The sequence below is a fragment of the Tiliqua scincoides genome, chromosome 1, assembly GCF_035046505.1.
Source record: "Tiliqua scincoides isolate rTilSci1 chromosome 1, rTilSci1.hap2, whole genome shotgun sequence".
Classification (NCBI taxonomy): domain Eukaryota; kingdom Metazoa; phylum Chordata; class Lepidosauria; order Squamata; family Scincidae; genus Tiliqua; species Tiliqua scincoides.
In genome coordinates, this window is record NC_089821.1 from 247282608 (window position 1) to 247310486 (window position 27879).

Here is a 27879-nt window from a genome sequence, read left to right on the forward strand (position 1 = left end):
TGAATGACGTAGGCAAAGCTATCGGCTTGGAGATGAATATGAAGAAAACTCAGACAATAACCAACCAATGGTGCGACAACAGCAACGTGCAACTCTGTGGTGCCACCCTGGATAAAGTTGACAGCTATATCTACTTGGGATGGGAAGTGAACATGTCCAACAATCTAACAATTGAGATCAGGAGATGAAGGAAAGCTGCGTGGGCTGCCATGGGATCAATCCGAGAAGTCACCAGTGAGATCCAGGATCCTCAGCTGGGAGCCCACCTGTTTGACTCCATAGTACTCCCAGTTTTTTGCTATGCCACAGAAACATGGGCCGATAACCATAATTACTGACATGCAAACCACCCACCGGGCACTTGAAGGATGCCTCCTTGGGACGAACCGTCAAAAGCAATGGCAACACGGTCTTAGAAGTCAAGACCTCCGGCAAGAATCCAAGATCCATGACCCTCTCAAGTACATGGCTTCAGCAAAGCACAGATGAGCAGGACATGTCATCCGCCGAACAGATGACCAATGGAGCACCAGAATTACGCATTGGATCCCTTATCACATCAAAAGAACCCTCGGCCGACCGGCTACTCGCTGGTCAGATACTTTCTCCAGGTCATTTAAACAACAGGGACTGCCCTCTGGACAATAGTCGCACTAGACAAAAAAACATGGAGAGAGTGTGGACCACATTGGAAAGATTGCCAATGAGGATGGACCATCAATGTATGTACAATGTATCTAGTTAAAACATTTTTGGTCTCTGGCTTTTTGGTTCATGTTTGTTTTGAGGTGTGTGTTTCATATTTTATTGTGTTACTGTTTTATGTTGTATTGGGAGCTTCTTTGGAGACTAAAAAGTGGAATATGAATGGATGGGCAGGTGGATAAAATGAATATGCCCATTAAGGGGTTCATAATAGGCTTGTCCAGAAATGTAGGTGATCCTGAAGAAGAATCACATGTGGTCTGAAATAATACTGTCCTTTTCCTGTTGCTTTCCCCTTGACCCAGAAACAAAGAGAGAAACAGAGAGGAATATTTTTAGCATACCCATGTGGTGTAGTGTTTCATGTGAGATTAGAAATGGGGAGACTAGTTCTCATAACACCCTGGGTAAACAGAAACCAAGCATAGCCAGCTTCATAGGGGTCATTGTGATGATAAAATGTCCCTCGTCCCCTGCCATCCACTCAAAGAATCATGTACTCAACCTTAAGTTCCTTGGGAAAGGGCAGGAGAAAAATTTAGAAGAAGACCTACAAGGAGAAAAAAGTAAACTCTAAATCACATAGGGGCCAACTGACATTGAATTACTGTTCACTGGCGGACACGTGCTATTTAGATCACGTTTCCTCAAGTTGTATGTGCTGTATTACTAACCCAAAATTTAATTTATGCCTCAGTTACATTAAAGAAAGTAGAACTAGCTGATGGAACCAAAGAGGCATAAATCCAAGTATGTCAGTTTGGGTTGGGTGTCTGGCTTTTCATGAGTAAACAAGGCCACTATATGACGGTGAAAACTGAGCAAACAAGTTGAGCGCATAACCACTGAAATTACAGTTTTGTTAATCATCACTTGACCATGATTCCTCTCATTCTTTCCTCTTCCTGGACATTATTTATTACTGAAAAACAAAAGAGGAGTGGTTGGTGAACTTAATTTTCTACTTTGATTATACATATGAGAAATGATTATGAAAATCCAAAAAAATTTTAATTTATAGATAGAAAATAAATGTCAGGGCAGCAGGGGCGGATAGCCCTTGCCTTCCCAACAGCAGAGTGGCACAGGAACATAGGGTGACAGCACAAGAAGCAGGCGATCCCAAACAGAGCCTAAGAAGCAGACACAGGCTTGTTTGTTGCAGAAGTATGTATTAGTAAAGGAGCAGGCAGAAGAGTAGTCAGTCATACGGTCCAGAAGTCAGGGATACAGCAGGTCACAGTCACAATAAGGCAGTCCAAGTCACAGAACAAACCAGCAGCACAACACGCAAAAACTCCACCACAACAACCCACACCTGGAGTCTGTGCTTGCACCCATATATACCGGGGCCAGCCAATCAGAGTAGGGCGACCTCATAGTCACAAGACAGTCTTGTGACCCACTCTGATTGGCTGTCCAGTGGTGCATTGCACCACTCCTCCACAGCCTACGTGACTCTGCATTCATCTCTCCCCAAGTCATATGACTCCCACCTGCAACAGGTGCAGCTGATTGCATCAGCATACATATACAGTGCTTATGTTCCTTTAATTGCATTTCATACCAGGCCTGGACATCAAGGCCCCTCCTGCCACATCCTGGCTTACAACAATTCAGGGCCTGGGATGCCAAAGGCCTGACAATGAATAAGACTTGCAACTGCAAAAAACGCATCACAGGACATACTGAAACACTGACTTTTTGAGAAGCAACTCTGCACTAAATAAGTGGAGAGGGAAAAGCCCACATGTGATAGCATGCAGTTCTATGGAACTGTGATGTTTGCCTGATTTTTGTTTAAATATGTGTTACACCTTAGATACAGTTGCTGTAAATGACATTTTGTTCCAAATAATATAGCACCACTGACTGGTACTAGTACCACACTGGTACTATTATTACAGGTAGATTTCCAAGCTTCAGTTAGAACAGGGGTCTCCAAACCCCAGCCTGTGGGCCACATCCAGCCCTCTGGATTATTTTATCGGATCCGCATAGTTCCCCAGCCGTTTGAGGCTAAAAATAACGCCAAAGATGCATTTCCGGATATATACTACATTCAGCCACTAGAGATGCTGAATGTAATGCAATGTAATGGGCAGATATTATACTTTGGTTCCTTATTATAATATCCTTATTATGACTTACATTCAGCACATCTAGTGGCTGAATGAGATACACCTATGCTAGGAGACTTGGAATATAAATATAAAGTTAATGGCTATGTTAAAGTTATACAGAGCAGAAACTAAGACAAAAAAGTTTATGATTTACATCATAGATTACTTGATGCTTTTTCCAAATCCATTCCCCCGCTTCCTGTGCAAATCAATTTTGTCTTTTCCCCTCAATCCTTTTTCAAAATCTGTTTCCTGGGAAGGCTCATTTGGCTCTCTCCCCACTGACTTTTCACCACCATGTTAAAATGTTTTTGTTTTGGTGAGCTGTTAACTTTCCAATTGGTTGATGATTTGTACTACTGGTCGCTGAATGATCTTTTAGTTAATGACTTTGATTATCTTATTAACTGTTGTCATTTTTGTTTTCCTTGCTTGCTTGTTTTACTAGATTTTTGCAAGTTGCTTTGGATGCTACTTTCACAGTGGACATTTTTTATTTATTAAAATAAATAAGACAGTGGACATTTAATTATAGAATTTGTATCCTGCCTTTCTATCAAATGAAGGACACTCAAGGCGACTCACAATTAAAACTAAATTAAAAACATATAATGTACACACATATATGAAAGAGATTTTAAAACAATAAACACAATAAATCCTGGATCCCAAATTAAAATACATTCAAAAAGTGCCATGCCCCTGGTGTCAGCATAAAAGACCTCCTTGAATAAAAAGGTCTTAAGTCCCTGCCAAAAGGACTCAAGAGAGGGAGCTGTTCCCAATTCCAGGGGGAGGGAGTGCCACAGATGGGGAGCCACCACCGAGAAGGCCCTCTTTCTAGCCGCCATCCCTCTCACCTTCACTAATGGCGGCACAATACCGCCACTATAATATAATATAATATTTAAAATCAGTTACAGGTAGATTACCCCTTATCCGGACATCAGAAATCTGGACTATTCCAAAATCCAGACATTTTTGTCCAAGTTGTTTAAAAAAAATCTTTCTGTAGTGTGAATGCTAGAAGGTCATTCTCACATACAGTGCAAGTACAGGTTATAAGGTGTGTACCTGTACAGATATTGTTGCAAAATGTCAAAGAGGCCAGTAGACACCCATAGTCTGGATAAGGGGTACTCAACTTGTATATCTTTCTTCAGCTTCAGTTTTGAAAAAGAAACATAACTTTCTACCTCTGTTGGGCAAGCATCTCTGGAATGTGCACATGAGAAATATGAAAATCCTAAGGAGCCGTGATTTATTGTGATTTACAGACTGAAAGCAAGTAAGACTTGCAACTGCCAAAATGCGTCACAGGATATACTGAAAGACTGACTATTTGAAAGGAACTGAGATGAGGAAAAAAGAAGCCCACACGTGACGGCATGATGTTCTATGAAACTGCACTCGTGGAGGAAGTCAAACACAACGCAGGAGACCTTGATACATTGCACTTGTCAAAGAACCAAAATTTATCATCACCACCCCTTGGCCATTCCCCAAAAGTCAGAACCAAAGCTAAACAATAGAACGAACACAGAGGGTCAGGTCAATAGTCAGTCTAATCCCACATCTTGTAGCTGACAATAGGCAGGCCTGGATAGTGAAAGACATTTATTACAACACAGAATGTAAGTGGAACACGGTTGACTCTTGAGTCTGCTCAAACACTCTTACCTCCAAGATTCTACTTGGGGTAAGACTTGGAGGAGTGAGGGTTTAAAAATAACAAGAGTTTGAAGTTTCCTGAAGAAACTTGAAGAGTATGAAGTAAGAGCTTCAGCCAGCCCAACAGGGATAGTAAAATAGAAGATTAGCCCTAAAAGCTTTGACTGCTTGGCTTTCGTGTAACGGTTACATTTGTCTGTTTCCACACAGCAGCTAGAATTGTAAACATCTCATCTCGCTATAAAAAGATAGGTCAAAATCACGGACAACATTTATGATTGAACAGTTAACTAGCAAGCTTTCAAACTTCAGGGCATATTTGCTAGCAGAGGGCATGTTTGCACAAGTATATTTCTCATTCACCCACTCTTTTCAATTCATTTCACTTACTTTGCCCTGAAATAACATTTGCACATTTCTGTGCTAGCAGACCTACCACTCCCAAAATTACATGGGAAAATCAACTAGAACTGGAGCTGGAGGTTTTTCTTTCCATTTGCTGAGTACATGTTCATACTGTACAACATAATTTGTGAATATATATAGAACCTTGTGTCCCTTGTCATTTTGCCAACAACATCTAACAATCTGAAATTCAGATCACATCGGTTGTTTTTCTCATTCTCAGAGCCAAACTAGATCAGAGGATAAAGTTCTTTTCTTTTTAAATTTAAGACTTCAGGTTTGTTTGTTTGTTTTTAAAGGAAGATGGTCTTGATTTTCAATGTTTTCAAATGATAAATACTGCATCAAAATTACATACAGCCATATGCAATGTTCTCTTTTTTGTGAAATCATGTCAAAAGACATCCATTTCCTTTTCATGAGAGATGTTGTATTTTTTGTATAATTCATAATTTAAAAAAAAGATATTTTTATACTGCACTTCTCCCATAGGACTGAATGTCACTTACAACAAAGCAAGATCAATGATCAGATCTCCCATATTTTTTAAATAACTGCAAACAAAAGCTGGAGGGCCATCAGTGAAAGGGGGCTAACTCTTTTCCCCCTGTAGTTTTTTAAAATGAAACCACCACCACCACCACCCCCAAAAAAATTGTCCTGTTAGAAAAAAAAAAACATATTTACACACAATCTTTCCCTGTGATTACACAAATTGGAGGGGTCATTTTCATGGGAAAAACGTGTGGGGGGAAAATATTAAACACAGAGGCATGGCTCCAATTTGAATCAAGAACTGTGGTGCTTCCTATTTGGCAAACTTTTAAAGAGACAGGTGATCTGATCAAGGACCTTGGTTATCTCATCTCTTTAATGGCCCAGACTCTCAGGCTACAATCCTATGCACACTTTCCTGGGAGCAAGCCCCACTGAACATAATGGAACTTACTTTTGAATAGACCCACTTAGGATTGGACTGACAGTCACTACCTGGATATGCAAAGAAATCAATGCTGTCAATCCTGAATCATGAAGAAAAAAATTCTTTTCAATGTCCAAATAGCTATTTGAGTTCCGTTGATGGACAACTTCAGCAGGATAGTCAATCTGCTTACAGCCAAACATTTCAGTTTAACTGGGCTGCCATCTGACCTCCGTGTGTACTGTAAAATCTCTGCTCTCAAGAGGAATGCCTCTGAAAAACTCTAAAAGTCTGACATTTATATTCAAAACATATGCAGAGAAAATGGAGACATCTTACCTTTCTTCAAGTAGTTCTCTGTACTCCCGAGAGCTAGTAATATATTCCAGAAGAGACACTGTGTTTGACTTGTATCACCTTATTTGTTGTCCTACTGCTGATAAATAACCTCTCTCATCTAAGCAGTTATATGCTCCTACACTTTACAAATGCAAATTCAACAAACTCCACCCATCAAGCAAAAGTTAAGGCAAGACAAATGGATTTACAAAGGTGTTGCAATCGTAGGCATTGTTTTCCTTCAGTCACCTGTTTTACCTGAAAAAACCTGCCAGTTCCTCAGAAGCTGACACATCCATTGCACGGAATAAAAAGCACTTCCTCCTCCATTTACCGTTTGCTTGTTTTTCCACTGAAACCTTACAAAATAAACAAGTGACTGTAGCACAAACCTCTGCCACTCTATGATGGATGTGTTTATTTATCCCAGTTCATGAAAACTAGATTTCTAATGGCATGTGCTGAAAGCTGATCGGTGAATGCCCCTGCAATTCCCTATGTGCATGTCAGCTAAAGCTGAGAGCTTCTGCACATTGAGAGTTAGGCCTTACTGAAATTAGTAAGACGTGCTTCCGAGAATTTAACTTAGGATGGGATGGGGTCCAGTGAAGTGTGTGCTCCAATGGGCTATTCTTGATTACATGTGAACATTGCTTAGAGCAGCTGTTTTCTACCACTGAGCTGCAGCACACTTGTGGGCCACAAATGGTCCCCAGGTGTGCCACGGGAATTTGCAGGAGGGTCATTTATTAGTGGGGCCATTGCGGGATGTGAGCCTCCCACCAGTACACTCTTTTTGAATATGTATTAACTGGAACAATGCATTAAGCTATTACAAGGGGGAGAGAGACATCAACTGGGACATCAAGTAGATAAATGCCAGTTAAATCATCAGTAGTTACATGGGTTAGCCAGGGTATCTGAAAGACTGCCTCTTCCCATAGGAGACAGCCATGTTCCCTCTAAGACAGCAATGGAAGGTGTGCTGCCCTGGGGCACACCTTTGAGGGCCACCCCCACCCCCTTCGAACACGACTAGAGCTGTGCTCCAGCGCATGATCTGGCGCATGATCTGAGGTGCATAATCTGAGGCCCAGAGAGTGTCTGGCTCATGATCAGAGGCCCCAGGAGACATGCTGCCTCCCCAGGCCTCAGAAGACTTTCTCTTAAAATAGCACTTCCAGTTTTCCTGAAAAACCGGAAATGGGCTTCTAACATCTCCTGGAGATCACCCTCCTCAGAACATCCTCCAGTCAGGACCAGAGCACAGCTACAGTCATGTTCAGAGGGAGCAGGGGATGATCAAGGGGGCAGGACCCCGGTGCCCACAGCAGGGATGGCATTGTTGTCCCTGGAAGAGTGATGCCCAGGTTCCTGTGACCCCCCTTAGCTACGCTAATGCTCTAAAGTACACAGCCGAGTGGCTGTGTGCCTCCCTGCCACTGCCATTGAACCCAACCTCTTCCTGGACCAAATCCAAACATCCCCCACTCCTGTCATTTGTCCAGTTCCAACCTCACCCTCTCCTACCCCCCCTGCCATCTTACCTTGTTGCGTCTTTTTGCTGCTCCAAAGCACATGGGAAATCTCTGAACTTCCCACTGGTGCTTCAGCAGCATGCAGCTTCACAGACTGCCAAAGCACTGTTTACAATTGGCGCCAACAGCTTTACATCAGTCAGCAGCAGTGGAAGAGGTGATAGGATGACAGCTGGCCCATTTAGGATTGGACCATAAATGAAAAGTAGGTAGTAACTTATCAGATCCAGGTATAACCTTGCTTGCAGTTTTTACTCATTGAAACTTAACTTGCCTCACTGTGCTGACTACAACAGAGTAGGCCTTTTCATGCCATATTACAGCAGTTTCCAAACTTACTATGGTCACACTGCGCTTCTTTTGTGCTGACCTCTTCTTCCCAGCTCTCCTGGGCATCACTATATTGGATCATGTGAGATCTTGCAAGAATCGTGCAAAATCTTGCACAATCTAAGATGGCAGTTCCCAGCAGAGCTGGGAGGAAGAGGCTGCCAGGGACATCCTCTGGCACCCCTGTGAGTTTACCATAATGCCCTCAGTTGCCGAAGGACAGTTTGGGAACCGCTGCCATATTGGTAGGCAAATTTTACATGAGAAAAATCTGTTGTGCTATTACGTGAAAATCCCCTTTTGCCTTTTAGCTGTGATTTTCTATATATCTGGTTATAAGAACATAAGAACAGCCCCACTGAATCAGGCCATAGGCCCATCTAGTCCAGCTTCCTGTATCTCACAGCGGCCCACCAAATGCCCCAGGGAGCACACCAGACAACAAGAGACCTCATCCTGGTGCCCTCCCTTGCATCTGGCATTCTGACATAACCCATTTCTAAAATCAGGTGGTTGCGCATACACATCATGGCTTGTACCCCGTAATGGATTTTTCCTCCAGAAACTTGTCCAATCCCCTTTTAAAGGCGTCCAGGCTAGACGCCATCACCACATCCTGTGGCAAGGAATTCCACAGACCAACCACACGCTGAGTAAAGAAATATTTTCTTTTGTCTGTTCTAACTCTCCCAACACTCAAGCTAAACTGTTCTCCCAGCATACAGGCCACATTTCCAGGACTCTGGTCAAGCCACAAGTTCATGGTTACACAACCACCACCACCCCCATAGTCACACATTATGCAGAAGTCTTGTGTCTTAATCCAATCACTGTTTAAGTATCTCCTACGTTACTGTATACAAATGATTTTGGTGTTACTGATTCATTGTATTGTACCTACACAGAAGTTCATGGTTATACAACATTATGGGAGGAAGTCTTGTGTTTTAATCCAATCGCTGTTAAAGCATCTCCTACATTACTGTATGTATTGGCAACCTTCAGTCTCGAAAGACTATGGTATCGCGCTCTGAAAGGTGGTTCTGGCACAGCGTCTAGTGTGGCTGAAAAGGCCAATCCGGGAGTGACAATCCCTTCCACACCGGGAGCAAGTGCAGTCTGTCCCTGGTCTGTCTCCCTGGCTATGGGCCTTCCTTCTTTGCCTCTTAGCCTCAGACTGTATGCAAACTTGAACTGCCTTGTGTTGCTGATTCATTGTATTGTTTCCACTCAGTCTTTGTTAAGTTCCCCCTTCTAGGAAGCCAGCCATTGACCCCATTGAATTTTGCTGATAACTGATCCCCATTCAAATGTATACATACTCCAAGCACCCAGCCTTGTGTTAGCAGTCAAGCTACCATCCAGCTCTGCACTGTCTCCCAACCACTGGCGTACCTAGGGGGGGCAAACGGGGCAAATGCGATCCTAATGTTCCAATAAGGGCAGTGTAATAATTCCCCTAAATTATTCCCCTAAATCCCCTACGATCCTAATCCCCTAAATTCCCCTAAATCCTAAATGTTTCAATAAGGGCAGTGTAATAATTCCCCTAAACAAAACAGTCCTTTTGGTAACAGTGCTATGTGTGTGTGCGTGTGTGTTTAAATGTCTGCTTCCTCCTATTTTGAGAGAAGATGACTCACTGGAGATGCAGGTAACGTTAGTGACTCTCGTCTACAGCAAATAATGATTCAGCAGTTAGTGTCTAATTTTTAATAAACCTCACTGGAGGCACTGAGTTTTGCTAAGAGGCACTGAAGACTGTTCGTTACTAAGAGTTGAAGAGGTCATGTCAAGATATGTACATAGTCCGGAAAGAAATACATTTGTCTAGTAGGATTGCCAGTTTCTGAAAAAAGAAATCTGGTACCTTGTAGGGCAGAACCCAGCAGGCCATTTGAGCCGAGAGACAGAACCTTTTTGCAAGAGAAAAGCCTTTGCACCAATAAGAGCCCAGCAGTAAATAGACTGCTAGATGTACTGCAGTTCTTTGCTTACACATAGACAATATGTCTGTTTGTGATACTAGGCCAACAGAGATCAGTCAGCCATGTCCTAAGCAGAAAGCAATAAGTGTATAATTCAAGGGGGTAGGCCCAGCCTACACATCATGCCTCATGAAACTCACTATGTCCAGCACAATCTGGAGGATTTCAGCATTCAGGAGGCATTCTAGAAAACAATTTACCCATTTTACCAATTTACCCATTTTACAGATGGAACTGAAGCCTGATTGCCAATGAGCAAATCCACAGCAAAGAACTCCAAACCTATACAAAGCAGAATACAAAAGGAGTCAAGCCACAAATTTCACTCAGATCAAGCAAATCCCTGGATTCTCCTGCTCATTAACAAGAGCCTTGACAGTGTCAGTCACAGAAAATCTCTGACATGTAGTCGATGTTGGCTTTCTGTTACATCTTGTTTATTTAATTCACAGTTTATATCAAAGTCAATTGTCTACAGGATCATCTGAGTGCTCAACAAGTTGGCCTCTATCCCCCTTATAAAACAAGATTACAAGGATTGTCTTTCATTTGCAAGCCTCTTTACCCTATACCTTCAAGAAGCATTTTATGAACACATAAAAATGAAGTTGTCCTTAAAAATAGTAGCTTCCAATTCTCGATGGTAATTTGGAGAGGCTACAGAGCCATGGCTGAATAACTTAATGAAATAGCTGAGATAATAAAAGCAAAAGGTCGGATCAATTTGGCTTCAACTCATATTGAATTCTATGATGTTTTTTGCTTCCCCTGTTATGTGGATGGACCAGTGGGGAAAAGTCCTTCCATCATGTCATGGCATCGTGGGTGTTGGTATTGTCTTGTTTCAGACATTTGTCTGTCTCAGATAATTTGACAGGTATAGATCTTAAAAACAAACAGTTAAGTAAAAACTAAAGGGCCAGTTCTTCTAAGAACTGAAGACAATACACCATCTCACTGGCTAGCTTTTGTTCCTTATTACAACAAAGGACCATTTTAAAAAATTGTGTTCTTTTTGAATTATGATCATCAAAAAGACACAAAGGAAGAAGGTACCTATGGTGTCCTGGTTGGTGGGGGAGGCATGAACTAACATAGGACCAGGAAGCAGGTGGGCTGGGGTAGAGTAATTCAAAACCATGCTCTGGTTATTTTAAGACTGCAATTGTATACAGTGTGTATAATATATATGCCCTTAGGTGGGAGTAAGTCCCATTGAACTAAATGGGGTTTACTTCTAGGTAGACATGTATAGGATTGTGTTGTTAGTCTCACACCAGGAGCCAATACAGACAATCCATTCACTGTGTTGAAAATGTAGAGAAATGAGCAAACATCTCAAGCTGCAATACAGAAACCCTGGTTGGTTTTGGATAGTTGTGCAGTTGTGAAATCAGGATTTGAGGGTGCGAATGAATAGGAAACTGCATTCATGCCCAAAGACAATGCTTAGCCAGCTTGTCTGGAATGAACAAAAGAAAGCTCACCACTGTTAATGGTCTTGAAGCTCACCTCCACTAGGGTCTTCAAGATCCTGCACTAAAAGGAGAGGCACTGAGGTGTAACAGTGGATAGTGAGTCCTTCCTCTTCCTTCTACAGAAGATTCCTTCCTTCTTCTTTCCTATCTAAGAGAGTGATAGCCTAATCCTAACCTGCGCTTGAGCAGGCCGACCGGCCTGCGCTGCATCCAGAGCAGGGTTGGGGCTCATTGCAGCTCAGGCCGGGGCAAGGGGAATTCATCCCCTTACCCCAGGTAACACCACAGCAGCCCCAATGGGGCTACTTGGATCTGCGCCACCTAAAGAGGTAGTGCAATCCAAGTGCCAGATCCTGCCCCCCCCCCGCTCAACCGTGGCCCACCCACAGGCCTGCCTGCTACCTGCCCTCCTCCTGGCCTGGAACACCTCCTTCCCACCCTCCCTCTGCCCCCCAGACCCCTGAGCCAGCCTGACTCAGCTGGCAGGGGCTTACCTTTTGTGCAGCCCCCTCTGCCAGGCCTTGGGCCGGCCTCCCTCCTCACTCGATGGCGCAAACGTGCCTTATGGCATATTTGCAACACCTCTGGGCCAGTATAACAGATTTGCACCAGCCCATCTCCTTTTTTGGATTACACCGTGAATAAAACAAAGGCAGCATTTGCTGAGGGATTCTGGAGGGGGCAGAGAGTTGTTCAAATGGAAGCTCAAGGAGAAAGTCAGTCAGTAAAGGCACCTTTGGAGGCCCAAAGCTGCCAGCTGTGAAAGTAACTTGTTGTTTGTAGGAATGCTGCCACCTCTGTCCCTCCAAATGCTCAACTGTATATTAGTCAATAAAGCAAATATCACAAAGATCCCATAAGCCTCCAGGGATCTCTCCTCCAAAGGGGGCCGGAACCTGAAGTTCCTAGGACTTCTCATGCCTTGGAGAGTGGGACAAAAGCACGTAGGCAGCCTAATAGTACATCATAGTACTACAGAATTATACAACTGCTTCGGCTGCAGCTCTAATAGAAGCCTATTAGTTCTACTATCTTTCCACGCAAGAATTGGGCAAGTTGAGCACCAACAGGCAGCCCAGCATTGTTATAACATTTCAAGTCTTTGTTCACAGAACTAAATGATTTATTTCATTCTTGCCAAGTCAAAAGTCAATTCGCTCTTATTACATGTTGGTCGCCACATCTATCTATCTGTACAGATACGTAATTTTTCAATAAAAAACCCATTTGCCTGGTCTATGGGGGAAAATTGTTTTCAGATATTGCTTTCCAAAAACTTTGGAAAGCAATAAATAACACTGCCTGCACAATACTGAAGAACAGGAATTAACTGTGCAATCCTGCAGCCTTGTTGACTGAGTGCGCACTGCATTCAGTGGTGGGGGCAATCAGACAGCCTGCAGGTGGCAAGAATTTATATCTACCCCTGGTAGGCTGCCTGATCGCCTATGGGTTTCCTAGGACCTACACCAGTCATTTTGCTGGCATAAGTTCAAGGAGAGAAAAGGGGCAGAGCAAGAGGGGGAAGAATATGGCACATGCCAGTACCACTGAGATCCACTCCCTTCCTCTCCCCCACTTCCCCTGATTCACTCCCCCAAACCACCCCTGCCCCCCTCCCCACCCATGACAGGTCCCCACTGCCATTATCGTTATCATTAAGGATATTTATAAACCACTTTTCAACCACAAGTTCACAAAGCGGATTACAGAGAAAATCAAATAACTAAATAGTTCCCTATCCCAAAAGGGTTTACAATCTAAAATGATGCAGAAGGAACACCAACAAACAATAGTAGGAAAGATGCTTCACTGAGGAGAAGAGGGACCAGCTACCAGGAGAGGCTTCAGGAACTGCTGCTGAGCATGACATTTCAGTACCTATTTGTGTCATTAGCCCAGAAGCATGTGATGGAGGCCCAGCTTTGCACAGCCATAAAGGGCCATTTGCATTCCAGCAGTGCAACCAGACTTATTAGGATTAGGCCTTAAACAAGTGCTATAGTGCACAACTGAGGCCCAAATCCTAACCAACTTTCCAGCACTGGCATAGCAGTGCCAATGGGACATGTGCTGCATCCTGCAGTTGGGGGGCTGTTATATAGTGGGTTCATGCGAATAAAGGAAGTCATAAGGATAACAGCTCAATACATTTATTCCATCTTCAGAACAGGACCTGGCAATGAATCTGACACAAGGCAAACACTCCTGGCTTTCATAACCTTTAGCTCCGCCCAGACTTCCCATGATTGGTGCAGTTGAAACATTAAATAGAGGGCCAATCGGATGGTAGGATTTCGATCCCTCACCCGATTGGCCAGCAATAGGCCTGAGCCAATCAGTTATGCAGGATTTCGATCCTGCCTAACTTGCATACATAACAGGGGCACTCACGGAGGCCTCCTCAAAGTAAGGGAATGTTTGTTCCCTTACCACAGAGCTGCATTGTCCTTGTGACGGTGCTGGAAAGTGGGTTAGGATTGTGCCCTGAGTTATTCATGTAAGACAATAAGATGGCAGGAGTTGCAATTCAGCAGAAGAGCTCAGGGGCCTGTTTCACCAGCAGCCCCCAGGCAGAGAGAGACGTTGGCCCGTTCCTTTCTGCACCGCAGCACCACCAATATACTGGCGGGAACTAGTACTGTGGCTCTTTGGTCCAAATCGCCTGAGGAACGAATAGGGGCCTGGCTGACTCCATATAACAGTTGCTCCTGGCTTAGTTCTCAGTCCGAACAACAAGTCTTGCCTTGCCTGCATAAACAGGGAACGAAAACCTGCCCTTGACCACATCTGCTGCCTCTGGCCCTTCTGATCCTCATGTACCCCAGCCTGTTCTGACTGTATCTACTGCCTTTGGCTCTTTTGACCTTCATGTGCCTGCTCTGCAATCAGATCCCCATTACTGCACTCTGCCACTGTGCCAAGTCCTAGCCTGATACTTCTCTGTGCACATTGTACTTGTGGCTTTTGTCTAATTTTTCATAAGGGATTTTGGTTGTGCACATATGTGCACCATTCAGAGGACCAGTCTACCCATGAGGTAGTCGTCCCAGCTGGCAGATTGGCGCAGGATTCCTATCTCTGTTTGCCCACTCACCTCCACTGCTATTGCTGCTCCTCCGTCTTTCTGGATTGGAAAAGGAAGAGGGGGACAGGGTAGAAGGGGACATGTGGAAGAGAGTTCAGGAAGACCTCTAACTCACTACTTTCCTCAACACTTCTACTCCATTTCCCCCCTCCTTTTCCAAACTAGGGAAGTGGGAGAAGCAGAGGTTGGCACATCATCAAGTAAGGGGGACAACATTTGGCACACTGTCTCAGGTGACAGGAGGTTGTGGGCAGCCATTTCAAATTGTTCCAAATAACTGTTTTTAAAACAATCATTCTGGTGCACATATTTCTTTGTTTTAGAATGTCTTGTTGGGGACAGTGCCTGGAAATATCAGTGGAGCCAGAATATGTCAGAGGTCACCAGAGGTCAGACATCAAATTCCTGCACCTACCTACCAACCTCAGAAATGTTTCTTTCTTCTTGGAGGGACATATTGGCAGAATGAACATGACAGGCTAGCTGCCCTTTTTTCAAAGAGCATACAAAAGTGCCACAGATGAGGAGTTCTTATCTTCCCTTGTCTTTAGGACAGTAGCATGTACCCTGATCAACTCAACAGTCAACCCTAGTGCAGTCCCTAAACATGTCCCATTTTAGAGGGTGAAATGAGATTTCTTTTGCCCAAGAGAATGGAGAGAGGCAACAGCCAGCCAAGAAAAGACCACTGACTTTTATACAGGCTGTGGAGAGGACCAAGGGACCTCACTGACAATAAAGGAGACTGAAAAAGTTCTCTTTCAATGCCTAGTCTCAGTATGCTTTAATTTTATTTTTGAAACAGATACCGTAATTCCTCAGTGCATAATTTTGCTTTATCAAACTATTAGTGGTTATGCAATTATTTTGTAAGACTCACCTGTGGTATATCTGTACTATAAATAGATATAAGGCTTAGAAAGATTCTATTCTTACAGTAAAGAGGGAAAAAAGGCTTGGCGATTTGCAGGTGGCGAAGGCATGATTTCCAGTACAATTGATGACATCTTTCATGTGATGCAATGTACTGATGTGGTGGAGCAGTCAGTGTCAGACTGGGAGAGCCAGATTCAAATTCCTAGTAAGCTCATAGGGTGACCTTGGGCCAATTACACCATCTCAGCCTAACCTATGTCATAGGGAGGATAAAACGGGGGAAGGGGGAGAGAACATGTCCTGATCTCATTGGAGGAAAGGTAGAATATGTAATAAATGTAATAAAATTAAACAGGTCTATGGTAGTTATTCTGAATATTACTAGGAGACAACAAATTGTACCTTTAGAATGTTTGGTCAACTATCATGCAACTCTGTGCAAGTTTACTCAGAAGTCCCATTCTGTTCAATGGTACTAATAGCAGAATCCTATGTACATCTACTCTGAAATAACAGTCCAATCCTAAAGGGGGCACTGCCACTATGCACAGTAGCGCCAAAGCAGCTACTGCTGCATCCTGTGTCACCACAGCAGCCACTGGAGGTCTCCTCAGGAGAAGGGGACTTTTGTCCCCTTCGCCCAGGGAAAGTTCCCAAGCCCTGCAGTGGGGCTTCTCAAGTCTGCATCAGTTATTTTGCCGGCACAGAGTTGAGAGACACCATGTCGTTCCAGAAGGTCCGACACAGAGTTCAGGATTTGGTCAGTCTCACCCCCTCCCATCCTGGTTCCTTCCCCACCCTACTCTCCCCTTGCCCTCACCACCACCCCAGACCACCACCCCCCACCGCCCCCAAGGCCTTCACTGCCACCCAGAACTCTAACCTAGCTCCAGGAGGCATTCGGCTGGCACTGGGCTCCACGCCAACTGACACTGGGCCAGCTCCGGCGCTGAGTCGGCACAGGGTGTCGCGGACATGCCTTACGGAAAGTGGCATTGGGTTTTGTGGCATTTGTGGCATTTGAAAGTGGCATTTGTTTTGGCTTGGGAAGGCAGGATATATATCTTTTAAATACATAAATAATTGCAACCTTTTTTCAGGAAAGTATAGAACCTAAAGATTGCAACCTAAAGGCCATATCACATTCGTTAAATTTTGTATGTTGGCCTGATTATTTTAAATATATAAATAATTGCAGCTTTCCTCTCAGAAAAGTGTGCATCAGATTGCAACCTAAGGTGATATCACATTAATTAAACTTTATGTGTTGGTCTGATTTTTATCGGTTTGTTCAACAGCACGTAGTGACATATTAAATGTAGCAAAACCGCCGAATGAGATTTTGGCCCTGCTGCTGCTCTGAACCCAAATGCACACCCCCTGTGTGCTATTTACAACAGGGTTTCTCCTAAGTTTCTGTAGGAAAGTGCTGGAGGTGGGGCAGAGTCAGAAAGAAGGAAGGACAATCCTATGCCTATCTATGCATTTATTTCAAAGAGATTTACTCCCAGTCCCAGGTAAGCACATATAGGATTGTGTCCTTAGGCAAGGAAGGCAAGAGACTGTGTTTTGCCCTATGAGAAAAATAATGATTTCCTAATCTTCCACCTCCTATGCCCTTTCCATCTCAGGACGCATCAAGGGCTCCCACAGGCTGAAGTTGCATGTTGCATGCAGCCTCCTCTGAATTTATATTTACCAAATGAAAACAAAATTTCTCCTAAGAGGCTAAGAGGCTCCACAACATTTTGAGGTGGGGGGGGGGAGTACAAAGTATTTCAATTTCCTGTCTGCTACAGAGATTTATGAAAATTGCGGCTTTAAAATAGTACTCTTATGATATGGGCGCCTCAGGAAACTTATAATTTTACAGGCCTTCTTAACCCCCTCCCCCTGGATTTTTTCTCCTTTTTTCCTAGTTGGTGTTTTGTTCCCACTTTTAAGTTCCTTACTTCTTTCTCGCCTTGAGGTGCTTTTTTAAGGAAAAAGTTAGTGTTTTAATTCGTATTTTATATTTAAATCTTTAGTACGGTGGTTATTTTGTCATTTTTATTAGCTGGGTTACAGCCCAATCCTGAGCTGCCAGGAGCATGGGGATGCCATGGTGCCGAAAATGGCTGCCACGGCATCCTGACTGCAACTGGGCAGCCACTGGCGGCTCCTTGCGCAAAGGAGACAATTGGCCCCTTCTCCGAGATAGAGAAATTAGCCCTGCAATGGGGCTACTCAATTCTGCGGCAGCTCTGGATCTGCCGCAGAATCAAAGAGTTCTGTGACGGGCTGCGCAGCCCCACAAGGAGCTCGGATGTGGCAGAGTTGAGCTCCATCGTCTCGCCCTTTTCCCACCCCGCTCTCTCCCCCAGGCACGCCTCCTTCCCCCACCTCCTCCCTACCCCAGAACACCTCCTCCCTGTCTCCCCCCATGCCTTCACCTACCTCTCTACTGCCCCATGGTTTGGGTGACTGCCAAGTGGCAGAGCACTAGCTTTCCACAGTGCTAGCCGAGCGCAAGCTCACTTTGGGCTCGCTCCGGTGCTGAGCTGGTGCTAAGCCCCACAAACATGCCTCACAGCACGTTTGCAACAGTGCGCACCTGTGGTAAACCAGCACACAGAGCTCAGGATTGGGCTCTGAGTTCTCTGAATCTATATTTAATAAAGGAAAGACTGTTTCCATTATTGTTAGGAAATTAATGAGCTGAAATTTATTGTTAATTTGAAATTTTTTGGTATTTTAATTCATTTAAGCACTTATTTTTATGCTCTCTCTCTTTCTCTCTCTCTCTCTCTCTTTTCTAGGGATGGCGCATGTGAGCATGCATGCACCAACCATGCATGGTTAAGAAACAACCATCACCAGAAACTACTAACTAAACTTAACATTAACAAAAAATTACATTATATTCTCACCAACTCCTCACCACACAATAAACATAAATGTTTCTTCAGAGATATTGCAAGCTACAGTTTCACCAACTTGATTAAAGGAACATTTTGTAGCTACAATAATATATCATTCCCCGCTAGTTCAATGGAAGTAGATGTTCTAAACCCTTTTTTCCAGAAAGCTGTTTATAGCCCTGAAAGAAGGGAGGTTGTTACCTGGCTATATCAGTCCCAGTTATTCCTGTGGGCCCCATGATTTTTGATTGCTCTACCTATTTTGCTTTTCCCAAAAACTGGGACAATATCAGGTGTAAAATATGGTACTCAAAGTGTATATAACACATTATGCAGCTTTTCTTTCTTTCCATTCATTTCATTTATTAATGGCCCACTCTACCATTTATATACAGTAGTCCCTTTATTAAAGCTGGGGGGGGGGTCTCCTAACTAGTTAGCATGGCAGATCCCCATTCAGTACTGGAAATAACCAGATCAATCGCTCCACCATCTAAGAACAGCCATGGATAAAAGCATTATAAAACTCATCAGAGAAGTCAGACAGTCTGATACAGACTTACAACAGGTGAGAAACAGTGCAGCTCTGTCAGGGTGGGCAGATCTTCCAGGACATTTCCTCTTTTTTAGCCTCATGTCCTGGAAAAGAATTTAAATGGTCTCCTTTTCTCTGTGAGTGGCCGCTATAGGCAATGCATAGCCTTCTTGTAATAAATAAATTATATGTAAGATAGTTTTCAAACTTAGTAATAAGTAATCTAGTGTTTAAATTAACCACATGAAATCAATATATGAGTGTATTTAGCTTTTATGTTGTCAAGTCCTACATTTTTCTGAGATGTCCTACTTTTTGGGGTGCCATGTCCTATTTTGCAGTCATCACCTCTGATAACCCTGTCCTCTGTTGAAACTACAGTGAGGACAACCACTTGGTATTTTTAATTGATTGTTCCTAGGGGGCTCTTAAATATAGCAGAGCACTCAGTTCCCCATTGTGCCCTGCAGGTGGCGCAGTCCTTTGCTGGTCTCCAAGATTCCATCAGCTCACAAACTATGTGCTCAAAGGCATTCCAGCAGATGAGAGAGCGATCCAGCAGAGGCTGTTCTGTTGAGCTCACAGACTTAATTATGTAGACACACAAACATTGTACGCCTTCCGGGTTGTTTATACCTCCCTTTTTTTTAAATTTTCCCAGACAGAAGTGAGTGTTGCCCATAGAACAGAATGGGAATATTTCTTTTTGTTTTCAGGATAGCCGTGAATAGACAACAGCTTTAGGCTACAGTCCTATCCACACTTACCTGGGAGTAAGCCCCATTGACTATAATGGGCCTTCCTTCTGAGTAAACAAGCATAGGATTGGGCTCTTACTCCATCATGAAACAGAAGATGACAGCAAAGACAAGAGGAGTTCCCATGCTCTCCAACTCAGGTCTGATTTCATGTTTGTAAAATTGTATTTTTACGAGTTTTCAAATACTTGCAATACTTTTAGTACTTTCAAAGGAGAGCGCCAAGATGCAGTCTCTTGTGTGCTCCCTGAGACATCTGGTGGGCCACTGTGAGATACAGGAAGCTGGCCTAGATGGACCATTGACCTGATCCAGCAGGGCTCTTATGTTCTATGAACTTAAAAGCGCAAGGCCTGCGTGTGTGTGAGTGGAGCAGCAGGTGCACCTGCAGACACCAGAGCCCTCTATTTGGGTCCCATCTGGTGGAGGTCACAGGGGGGAAGATTAAGACTTTTGTTACTCTCTGAAGGATGTTTTGTATGTGGAATTTGGACTGGAAATCAAAATAGTCTCTGAGCTGCATTGTGATGTTTTAATATTTTTGTTTGTGTTTATATAAGGACTTAGAAACAGAAAGAACGAAAAGCAGAGAGAGTGAGAAAGAGAGAGAGAGAGATACGTAGCTTTCAGTTGCTTAACAGACATTAGGAAAAGTTCAGTGTTTCTCAACCAGTGGTATAGGTACCACCAGTGGTACTTAAGTCTGGTGGTACTCACAGGACTCCTGCCACCCAGCAGCAAGACCAGGAATGTGACACAATCAGCAGTGATAGGAGGCTTGGCTCATTGGGCAGAGCTCCGTAGCATGCTTTACTGTGCTCAACAAAGCTCTCCTGTCCACCCTGAGCTTCTTACTGGTGTTTGTCATATCGTATCTGGCCTTCCAACCCATAAGTAACTGAAGATGTCATCACCTGTTAGTTCCAGTAGTACTTCGAATAGGTGGACCAGGTGAAGCGGACAGACATTGAGAAACAATGTGTTATCAACTGTGGACTACATCACAGGGCTGTTGTAAGCCAGTCTCAGCCACAGGCTACAATCCTATGCATGTTTTCCTGGGAGCAGGCCCCATTGAACACAGTGGAACTTATTTCTGAGTAGACCTGCATAGTATTGGGCTAACAGCCCCCCCCCCACAACATGGAGTGATTGGCATTTGCAAGGCATTTTAAAATCAGTTTTAAAACTACTACTACTACTACTACTACTACTACTACTACTAATTTTGTATTGGCAACCTTCAATCTCGAAAGACTATGGTATCGCGCTCTGAAAGGTGGTTCTGGCACAGCATCTAGTGTGGCTGAAAAGGCCAATCCGGGAGATTGGCCAGGGAGACAGACTACTACTACTACTACTACTACTACTACTACTACTACTACTACTACTACTACTAATAATAATAATAATAATAATAATACAATTTTCTACAAGAAGTAGATCTGAGAAAGCAAAGACTCTGCTGGTTTCTAGAAGCGGAACACTGTCCTGTCGCCCAATCACATCCACACTGAACCCCTCGATTTCTCTAGTCCAGTGGTTCTCACACTTTTAGCACTGGGACCCACTTTTTTACAGTGAGAATCTGACAGGATCCACAAGAAGTGATGTCATGACCAGAAGTGACATCATCAAGCAGGACAATTTTTAACAATCCTAGCCTGCAATCCTACCCACACTTACCCAGGAGTAAGTCCCAGTTACTATCATTGTTAAAAGCATGTATAGAGTAGCCTGTTAAAAGTACAGATCTGTAACATGTCCCCAAATGCAGTCACATACCATGGTAGCATTGTCTAATATATTTAAAATAAGATATTGAAATGAATGGGGACCCACCTGAAATTGGCTTGCGACCCACCTAGTGGGTCTGACCCATAGTTTGAGAAACACTACTCTAGTCTTTTATTGGCGCCTTGCATATCCTTCCCTGGAAAGGTGGGGGGAAAATAGTGTCTAAACTTACCCGGAAGTTTCATCCCCAAGCATTAGCGTGTGACTCTATCCATTCCTACCTCTATGCATTACTCTAGCCTCTTTAGCTCTATGGTCCAATTGCGGTGCCCAGAGAGATACAAAAACGTTAGAAGCGACTCGTAGCCTGAACTTCCGGTGAGCGTCCATTGGCCATGATTCTCTCTGGCGCCGCTCTCTGAGCCTTGGGCGTTGCCAGTAGTTGTGTCCCATTTCCGTTTCCCGGCCGACTTCCTGAAAGGCTGGCATTTAAAGCCCAGCTGTTGCGCCAGGCGGGGATGCTGCTGCTGCCGCCGGAGCTGTGACCGGCCGCCTTCCCGCGCCTGAGCGCTGGTGCCTGAGGAGAGACTCCCCAGCGGCCCTCGCCCTCCCCCTGCAAAGGCTAGAGCTGGTCTCGCTGCAGAGCAGGCTCCTTGGTCCTTTTCCCCTGCAGCCAGTGCAGAAAGGGGCTTCCTCTACTCAGGCAGCCGCATGCTGCAGCTACTGTCGACAGCAGCTCCTCCTCAGCACACTTGCTACTAGTAGCTACCAGTAGTACTAGTACTACTAGTAGTAGCTACTACTACTTTCCAGTGGCTGGGACAGTTCCACCCCTACTGGGTCCTGGCACATTTTCTTGCTGTTGGACAGTGAGCAATAAATATATTCCATTTATTGGAAGAAGGAGGTACTACAAGGTGTGCATTTGGTGCCAGCCTGAGAGCAGCCTCCACCAGGCAGCTAGCTAGTGCCAGTGGGAATTTCCATTCATTCATTGAAGGACTCTGCCAGAGAAAAAGGACAACTGGTATCGTTTTTGCTTTCCATCCCCCACCCCACCCCCTTTGCTTGCAAAATGTTCAGCTGGCTGGGTAGCGATGACAGGCGAAGGAAAGACCCTGAAGTATTCCAGACTGTGAGTGAGGGTCTCAAGAAGCTCTACAAAACCAAGTTGCTCCCTCTGGAAGACTACTACAAATTCCACGAGTTTCACTCACCTGCCCTGGAAGATGCTGATTTTGACAACAAGCCTATGGTCCTGCTGGTAGGGCAGTACTCCACTGGGAAGACTACTTTCATCAGGTAAACTCTGGTGGTGCTCTTTGGATTTCTTGCAGACTGCTAGTGAGCAATTGGTAGAAGGGGTTGGATGCATGAATGTGTGGTTGTAGGTGCATGTTGTGGGACAAAGTGAAAACTCTGTTCTGGTTGTGCTCTCTTTTTGCTGGCTTGTGATTGTCTGAAGATAAGAGGCCTGGTGGCTTTTGCTCTTGCAGCTTGTGCTGGAAGTTATTGATTGTTTACCAGAATTTGCAGGAAATTCTCAAATGTCAGAAGGCCTTCATGCACAGATTGCAGCTCAAGCTTCCCCTGCTCAAAAGGCAGGCATTAATCCATGCTAGGATGAAATGTTTGTTTCCTTATAGCCTCAATGCTGGAGAATAAGTCATCCTGATTCTGTTCTGTGGGAAACTATGCTTTTGTGGTCTTGGTATTATATATAATCCTGCAGAAAAAACAAATGAGATCACTGCAGCCTATGAAAACATATGTGGTTCTCAGTAATGAAATTTAGCATGAACAGACAGGTATAGAACCCTAGGAAAATATTGTCTGACTTTTTGCCATACAGTACCAGCAGAAGGTTATGAAAGTCTGGAAGGGGGGCAGACATATAATCTAAGTTCATCCTTAAGGTGGTCTAATGTTCACATAACAGGTTGAGGAGACTGTATAAGGGGAGTTCCTGGAGCTCTGGGTGCAAACATTCTGGACCCAAAAACAAACGGAGAAAACCCCAGGCTGCCAGCTTCATTAGATTAACTTTTCATTACTAAAAGTGACTTTGGAAACTGTCAAGTGGAATTGCGAGTATTTTAAGCTTAGAAATTGGGTGGAGACTCTGAAATGTGTTTTTCTGATTCTTAGAGCTGGTACCATTAACTTTGATGTTGATTGTAAATATTTGGCTCTGATTTTGGTAGAAGTAGAGCTCTTAACCATGGGGGCTGCTTGAGCTAAATAAAGGGGTGTGTTCATCATTCCCTCCTGTCATAACAGTATGTATGACTCTAGTACCCTTAAATTTTTTTCCTTATCCAGCCCAGTGCAGAGTCAGTAGTAAGAGGCTTACATCTGTGTCATCCTAAGGCATGTGTCAGGTCTAGTTCTCACTGAGGTGGTAAGCTTGTGTTTGGACTCTTGTACCACTTCAGGCTGCACATGAGTGCCCACATAACTGAATGCTCCTCCACATAAAGAACTTCCCACCACAGAGAGACATTTGCATGTCAGAAGAACGTGAACCTCTCTTTGTCCCCAACATGCTAGTTCTTTATTTGGAGGGGCATTCAGTTATTTGCAGTCTGAAGCTAACCAGACACAGGCTTGTTCAGTGAAAACAAGGCCTAAGTCAAGTTTGATTGCAGAACTTCCACTAGTGCTTAACTATAATTTGGTTCCTAGGTTATACTTTTGCTGAATACAATATACAGAACGACTGGGGTATACAACAAAGGGATATTGGCACAGATACATATAATGCAAGAAAGTGACAAAGGATGCATCTTCTTCTCTCGTGGTTGTGTGGTTGGGTTGCATTTCAGTACCCATTGGCTCCTGTTAGTCTTGTATGCTCCCTTTCCCTGTGGTGTTTCAGAAGTGGTAAACAGTGCAGTTGCAAGAGGGGCAAGGCACACTAAGCATGTCTTCACCACTTGTCTAGAAAATGTGACTGGGATAGAAAATACTTTTTCAATTTGAAATGTAAATATCTGGTGTGATGCATATGGCAGACAATGCTCCAGGTGTTGTATTTTTTAAGAGATAGCTAAAAAGTGGTAGCTTTTGGCATTAGAAGAAAATGTATTTTCCTCTGAACAATATGCAAAATACATTCATTGAGCTTGATCCTCTACTGATACTAGTGTTGACACTAATCCAGAAGAGAGTCTACAGCATCCCTATATAAAAATTTAACTGACTCTGGAATAACTTAGAACATGGGCTTCATTGAGGCTTGGAGCATTCTGAGCACCGGGCTGTCTGCAATTTTTTATAGTTTAAAAGAACTTAACATCAGGGCACAGACCGTAAACAAGCATAAAACATTGTGGAGTATTGACTTCTCCTGATAGCTCAGTAAACAAGAAAAAACAAGAGAGGGAAAGAAAAACAAGTGTGTAGGAATAAGTGAGAGGAAGTAATAAAACTGGCAGTACCTGCTGCTCATTGACCTTGAGTAGGTAAGCATTTCTACCTGCTCTGGAATTGCTGAAACCCAATGCTTGCATCAAAGAGCCAAGTACAGAATGAGAAAGCAATTCAGTAGGCTGCCTTCTTTACTAGTGCATATCTATGAGCCAAATATTGGCAGGTTCCAGGAAGGACATTTTAGGGAAAAATGATTGTTTTTAAGGAGGATTTCAAGGGAGAAAACTGCTAGAAATGAATGGTTTTACTCAGTTTCTTCCCTTACCATAATCTATTGATTTTCCTTAAAGCATAGTGTCAAATATTCTTTCAGATGTTCAGCTTGATTGTATTTCATGTCAAGAGGATAGTGTTAAACTCATACTTGGTAGAGAACTAGATTCAGATTTTTACTTAAGTAAAGAACTCCTGGCCAAGTTGTACCTGGCATGTAATGCATCTCTGCCCTTCTCTCTTGATAAACAAGCTCTCAGTTAGTAGACTATTTGGAGAATTGCATCTAGGTTTGCATAAACTATTCTTTCCTTGTTGCATAAAATTTCTATCAATGTCCGGCATTAGAAACTAGCTAGTGCATCAACATATTAGGTAGTGCATTATCTCTAGCCTTCTGTGCAATCTCCAGGTTTGTCCTTTTCTGTGCTTTTACATAGTTAGCAAGTATCCATCTGGTTAATGTGTTCCTTATTCTCCTGTACAGCTAACTTGAGTCAGGGTTAGCAATGTATTGAGTTCAAGCCATGTTCTTGGGATTCTACTCTAGATGGCTTTCATCATTGCCCTCTCTTCTGTACCAAATACAATAACAAAGAGAATGGTCTCTTTTAGAGCCTTCTTCAAATATCTGTTCAGAATGTTAAGCAGGACTGGAGATACAATTAAAGGAAAGAGTCTCCATCCTCATGTCTATATAGAGCGCCAGACATGCTGACCAGGATGAGAAAATTGCTGCATTATAGATGAAATCATGTGACAATGTGATGGATTAAAAACTTGTGATAATGGTTGGTGACGCTGCCAGTTTTGAACCCTTCCTCAAGATGTCTTTGAAGACACTTGGTTGAAAAATCATGATTTAGTCCCCAGTCTTTCTCTCCCCCCCCCCCCCAGCATTTCATGAATCTGGCTTTGATCAGGCTGTTAAATGAATTTGTTGCTCTTTTTAACAGTTAAAGCTTTTTGACTTGTAGAATATGTACAGGCTAGCAAGGACACTTTAAGGAAAACTGAATTTCAGTATTCTTAGAGACTTTGCAACTGAAAAGAAAGAGGTCTACTGTGTTTAAGGTCAGTGAAGCAAGACCAAAGGCATGCCTGTCTGATTCCCAGGAAATCTAACTGTGCTTTACAGACCCAGGAGCTGGCTTCACTTTGTCAACCAAGAAATACTTTCTTAAATTAGCTGACTTCTGCATTTTCACTCTTCCTGCACCCCAGGTTGCCTTCTCAGAGTTCCAGCACACTGCACACTGGCTGCAGGGAGCGTAACTTTCTGTGTGAAGTCCAATCATTCCTCCTCCTTCAGACTTGTCAGGGGTTAAGCCCTTGTCTGACCCCTGCCTTACCTGGCTTCAGGACAGGGGCAGAACTGCCTGGCCAGAGAGCCACCACCACTTTTCCAACTGACCAGATAAGGGCAGCTGGGTGGGAGAGACTGCCCCCCCAGAGCTCACCTGACCTGAGCAGTGAGCAGGGCCAGGTCACCATTAACCACCAAAGAGGAGGGAAGCAGGCCATGGTCAGGTCCCCTTTAAGCCTAGAGAGGGAGGAAGGGGAAGAGCCAAGGGTGTGGCTGGGGAGGATAAAAGCAGGGAGGCCTGTGATGACAGGCAGTTCTAGAGAGGGAAGACAGGAGGCTGGAGCTGGGGCCCCTGCCTGAAGACCAAGAGCCTCAGGTCCTGCCTCCAGGGAGGAGGACAAGGGTGTTGTGAACCCCCTCCCCCTGGCTTGGTCTGAGGCTTCCCCTGCAAGGAACCCCAGGGAGGTGGACACCCCACCCAGCTGACCAAAGAGACCATCCAGCTGACCCTCGGCACCCTGCTGGGTGATGCCCAGAGGACCTCCCCCTTTTGGGGGCACCCCACACTAGTCCTCAGCTCTCCCCAGTTCACTGCCTGAGGCAAGGTTTCATCCCACCTTATGAGCAGGCTGACCCAGGCTTCTTTAAATCTAGAACATGCAGCAGGTCCTCTTAAATGTCAGAGAGGTTGCTAATTGGGTCTGGCCAAAGTCCCAAACCAAGTGCATCTCTTTCCTTGCCACTACTACTTCTGGTTCCCTTTCTACTTTGTTTAGAGAGCTCAGTAATAGTAAGAGTGTGGGGAGAAACAATAGGCCAGGCATTCTATCTCCCAGGATTAGGCTGCCATTTGAGGAAGCTGCTTCACCCTGTCTCATTAGCAGGCCACCTCTGAATGACAGCTTGTGCCTGTCAGACAGCAGTGCTCTGAATCAGCTGATGTTCCTGAGCAGTCCTTGGAGGTCTCCCATTCGGACCATGTTGTCACAGTCAGATCTGGAGATTATCAAGGCAACTTACTTCACTTGACCAGACAGCATGTAAAGGACACTGTGGCACCATCATGGTTTAAGGCAATATGCATAAGAAAATTAACTTGCTCACATGTGACTCTTTTGCCTGCAGTGAATGCATCATGCTTCACTGGTGTACTTGCAAGCTTTACACTAGGGAAGCCTGTCATTCACAACAGCTTCCTTGTTTTCCCCATCTCTACAATGAAATCCTTGTTCTTTTGATCTTGTGATACAATTTGCTCAAGTCCCTGGGAAATGATACTGCTCAGGGTTCTTGAATTTCTATGTGTTTGTACCATCTTTTGCATACAGGAGACCCTGCACCCTCAGAATCATCCCAAGGGGGCAGGTCTACATCATAGAGGTTGACTTAGGACATCCCTCTACGATCACAGGTCAGAAGGAGATTCTCGGGTATCGTGCACTTGCAATGCACTTTAGTCTTTCCTTGGGCTTGGGGCTGTTATACAGTCCCTGAATAAAGGAACTGGCCTGGATCTGTAGCTTCTTTCACTCAGG

The 27879-nt window shown here is 44.1% G+C and overlaps 1 protein-coding gene across 2 annotated transcripts in view; it reads left to right on the top strand.

Annotated features, from left to right (window-relative positions):
* Positions 1-21907: 21907 nt before the first annotated feature.
* EHD3 (EH domain containing 3) overlaps positions 21908-27879 on the top strand; it is a 37131-nt gene continuing 31159 nt past the window's right edge. For both annotated transcript variants that reach the window (XM_066618676.1, XM_066618678.1), the window contains exon 1: positions 21908-22695. In XM_066618676.1, the coding sequence (XP_066474773.1) occupies positions 22469-22695 (227 nt within the window). In that variant the 5' untranslated portion in view covers positions 21908-22468. The remainder of the gene's footprint in view (positions 22696-27879) is intronic.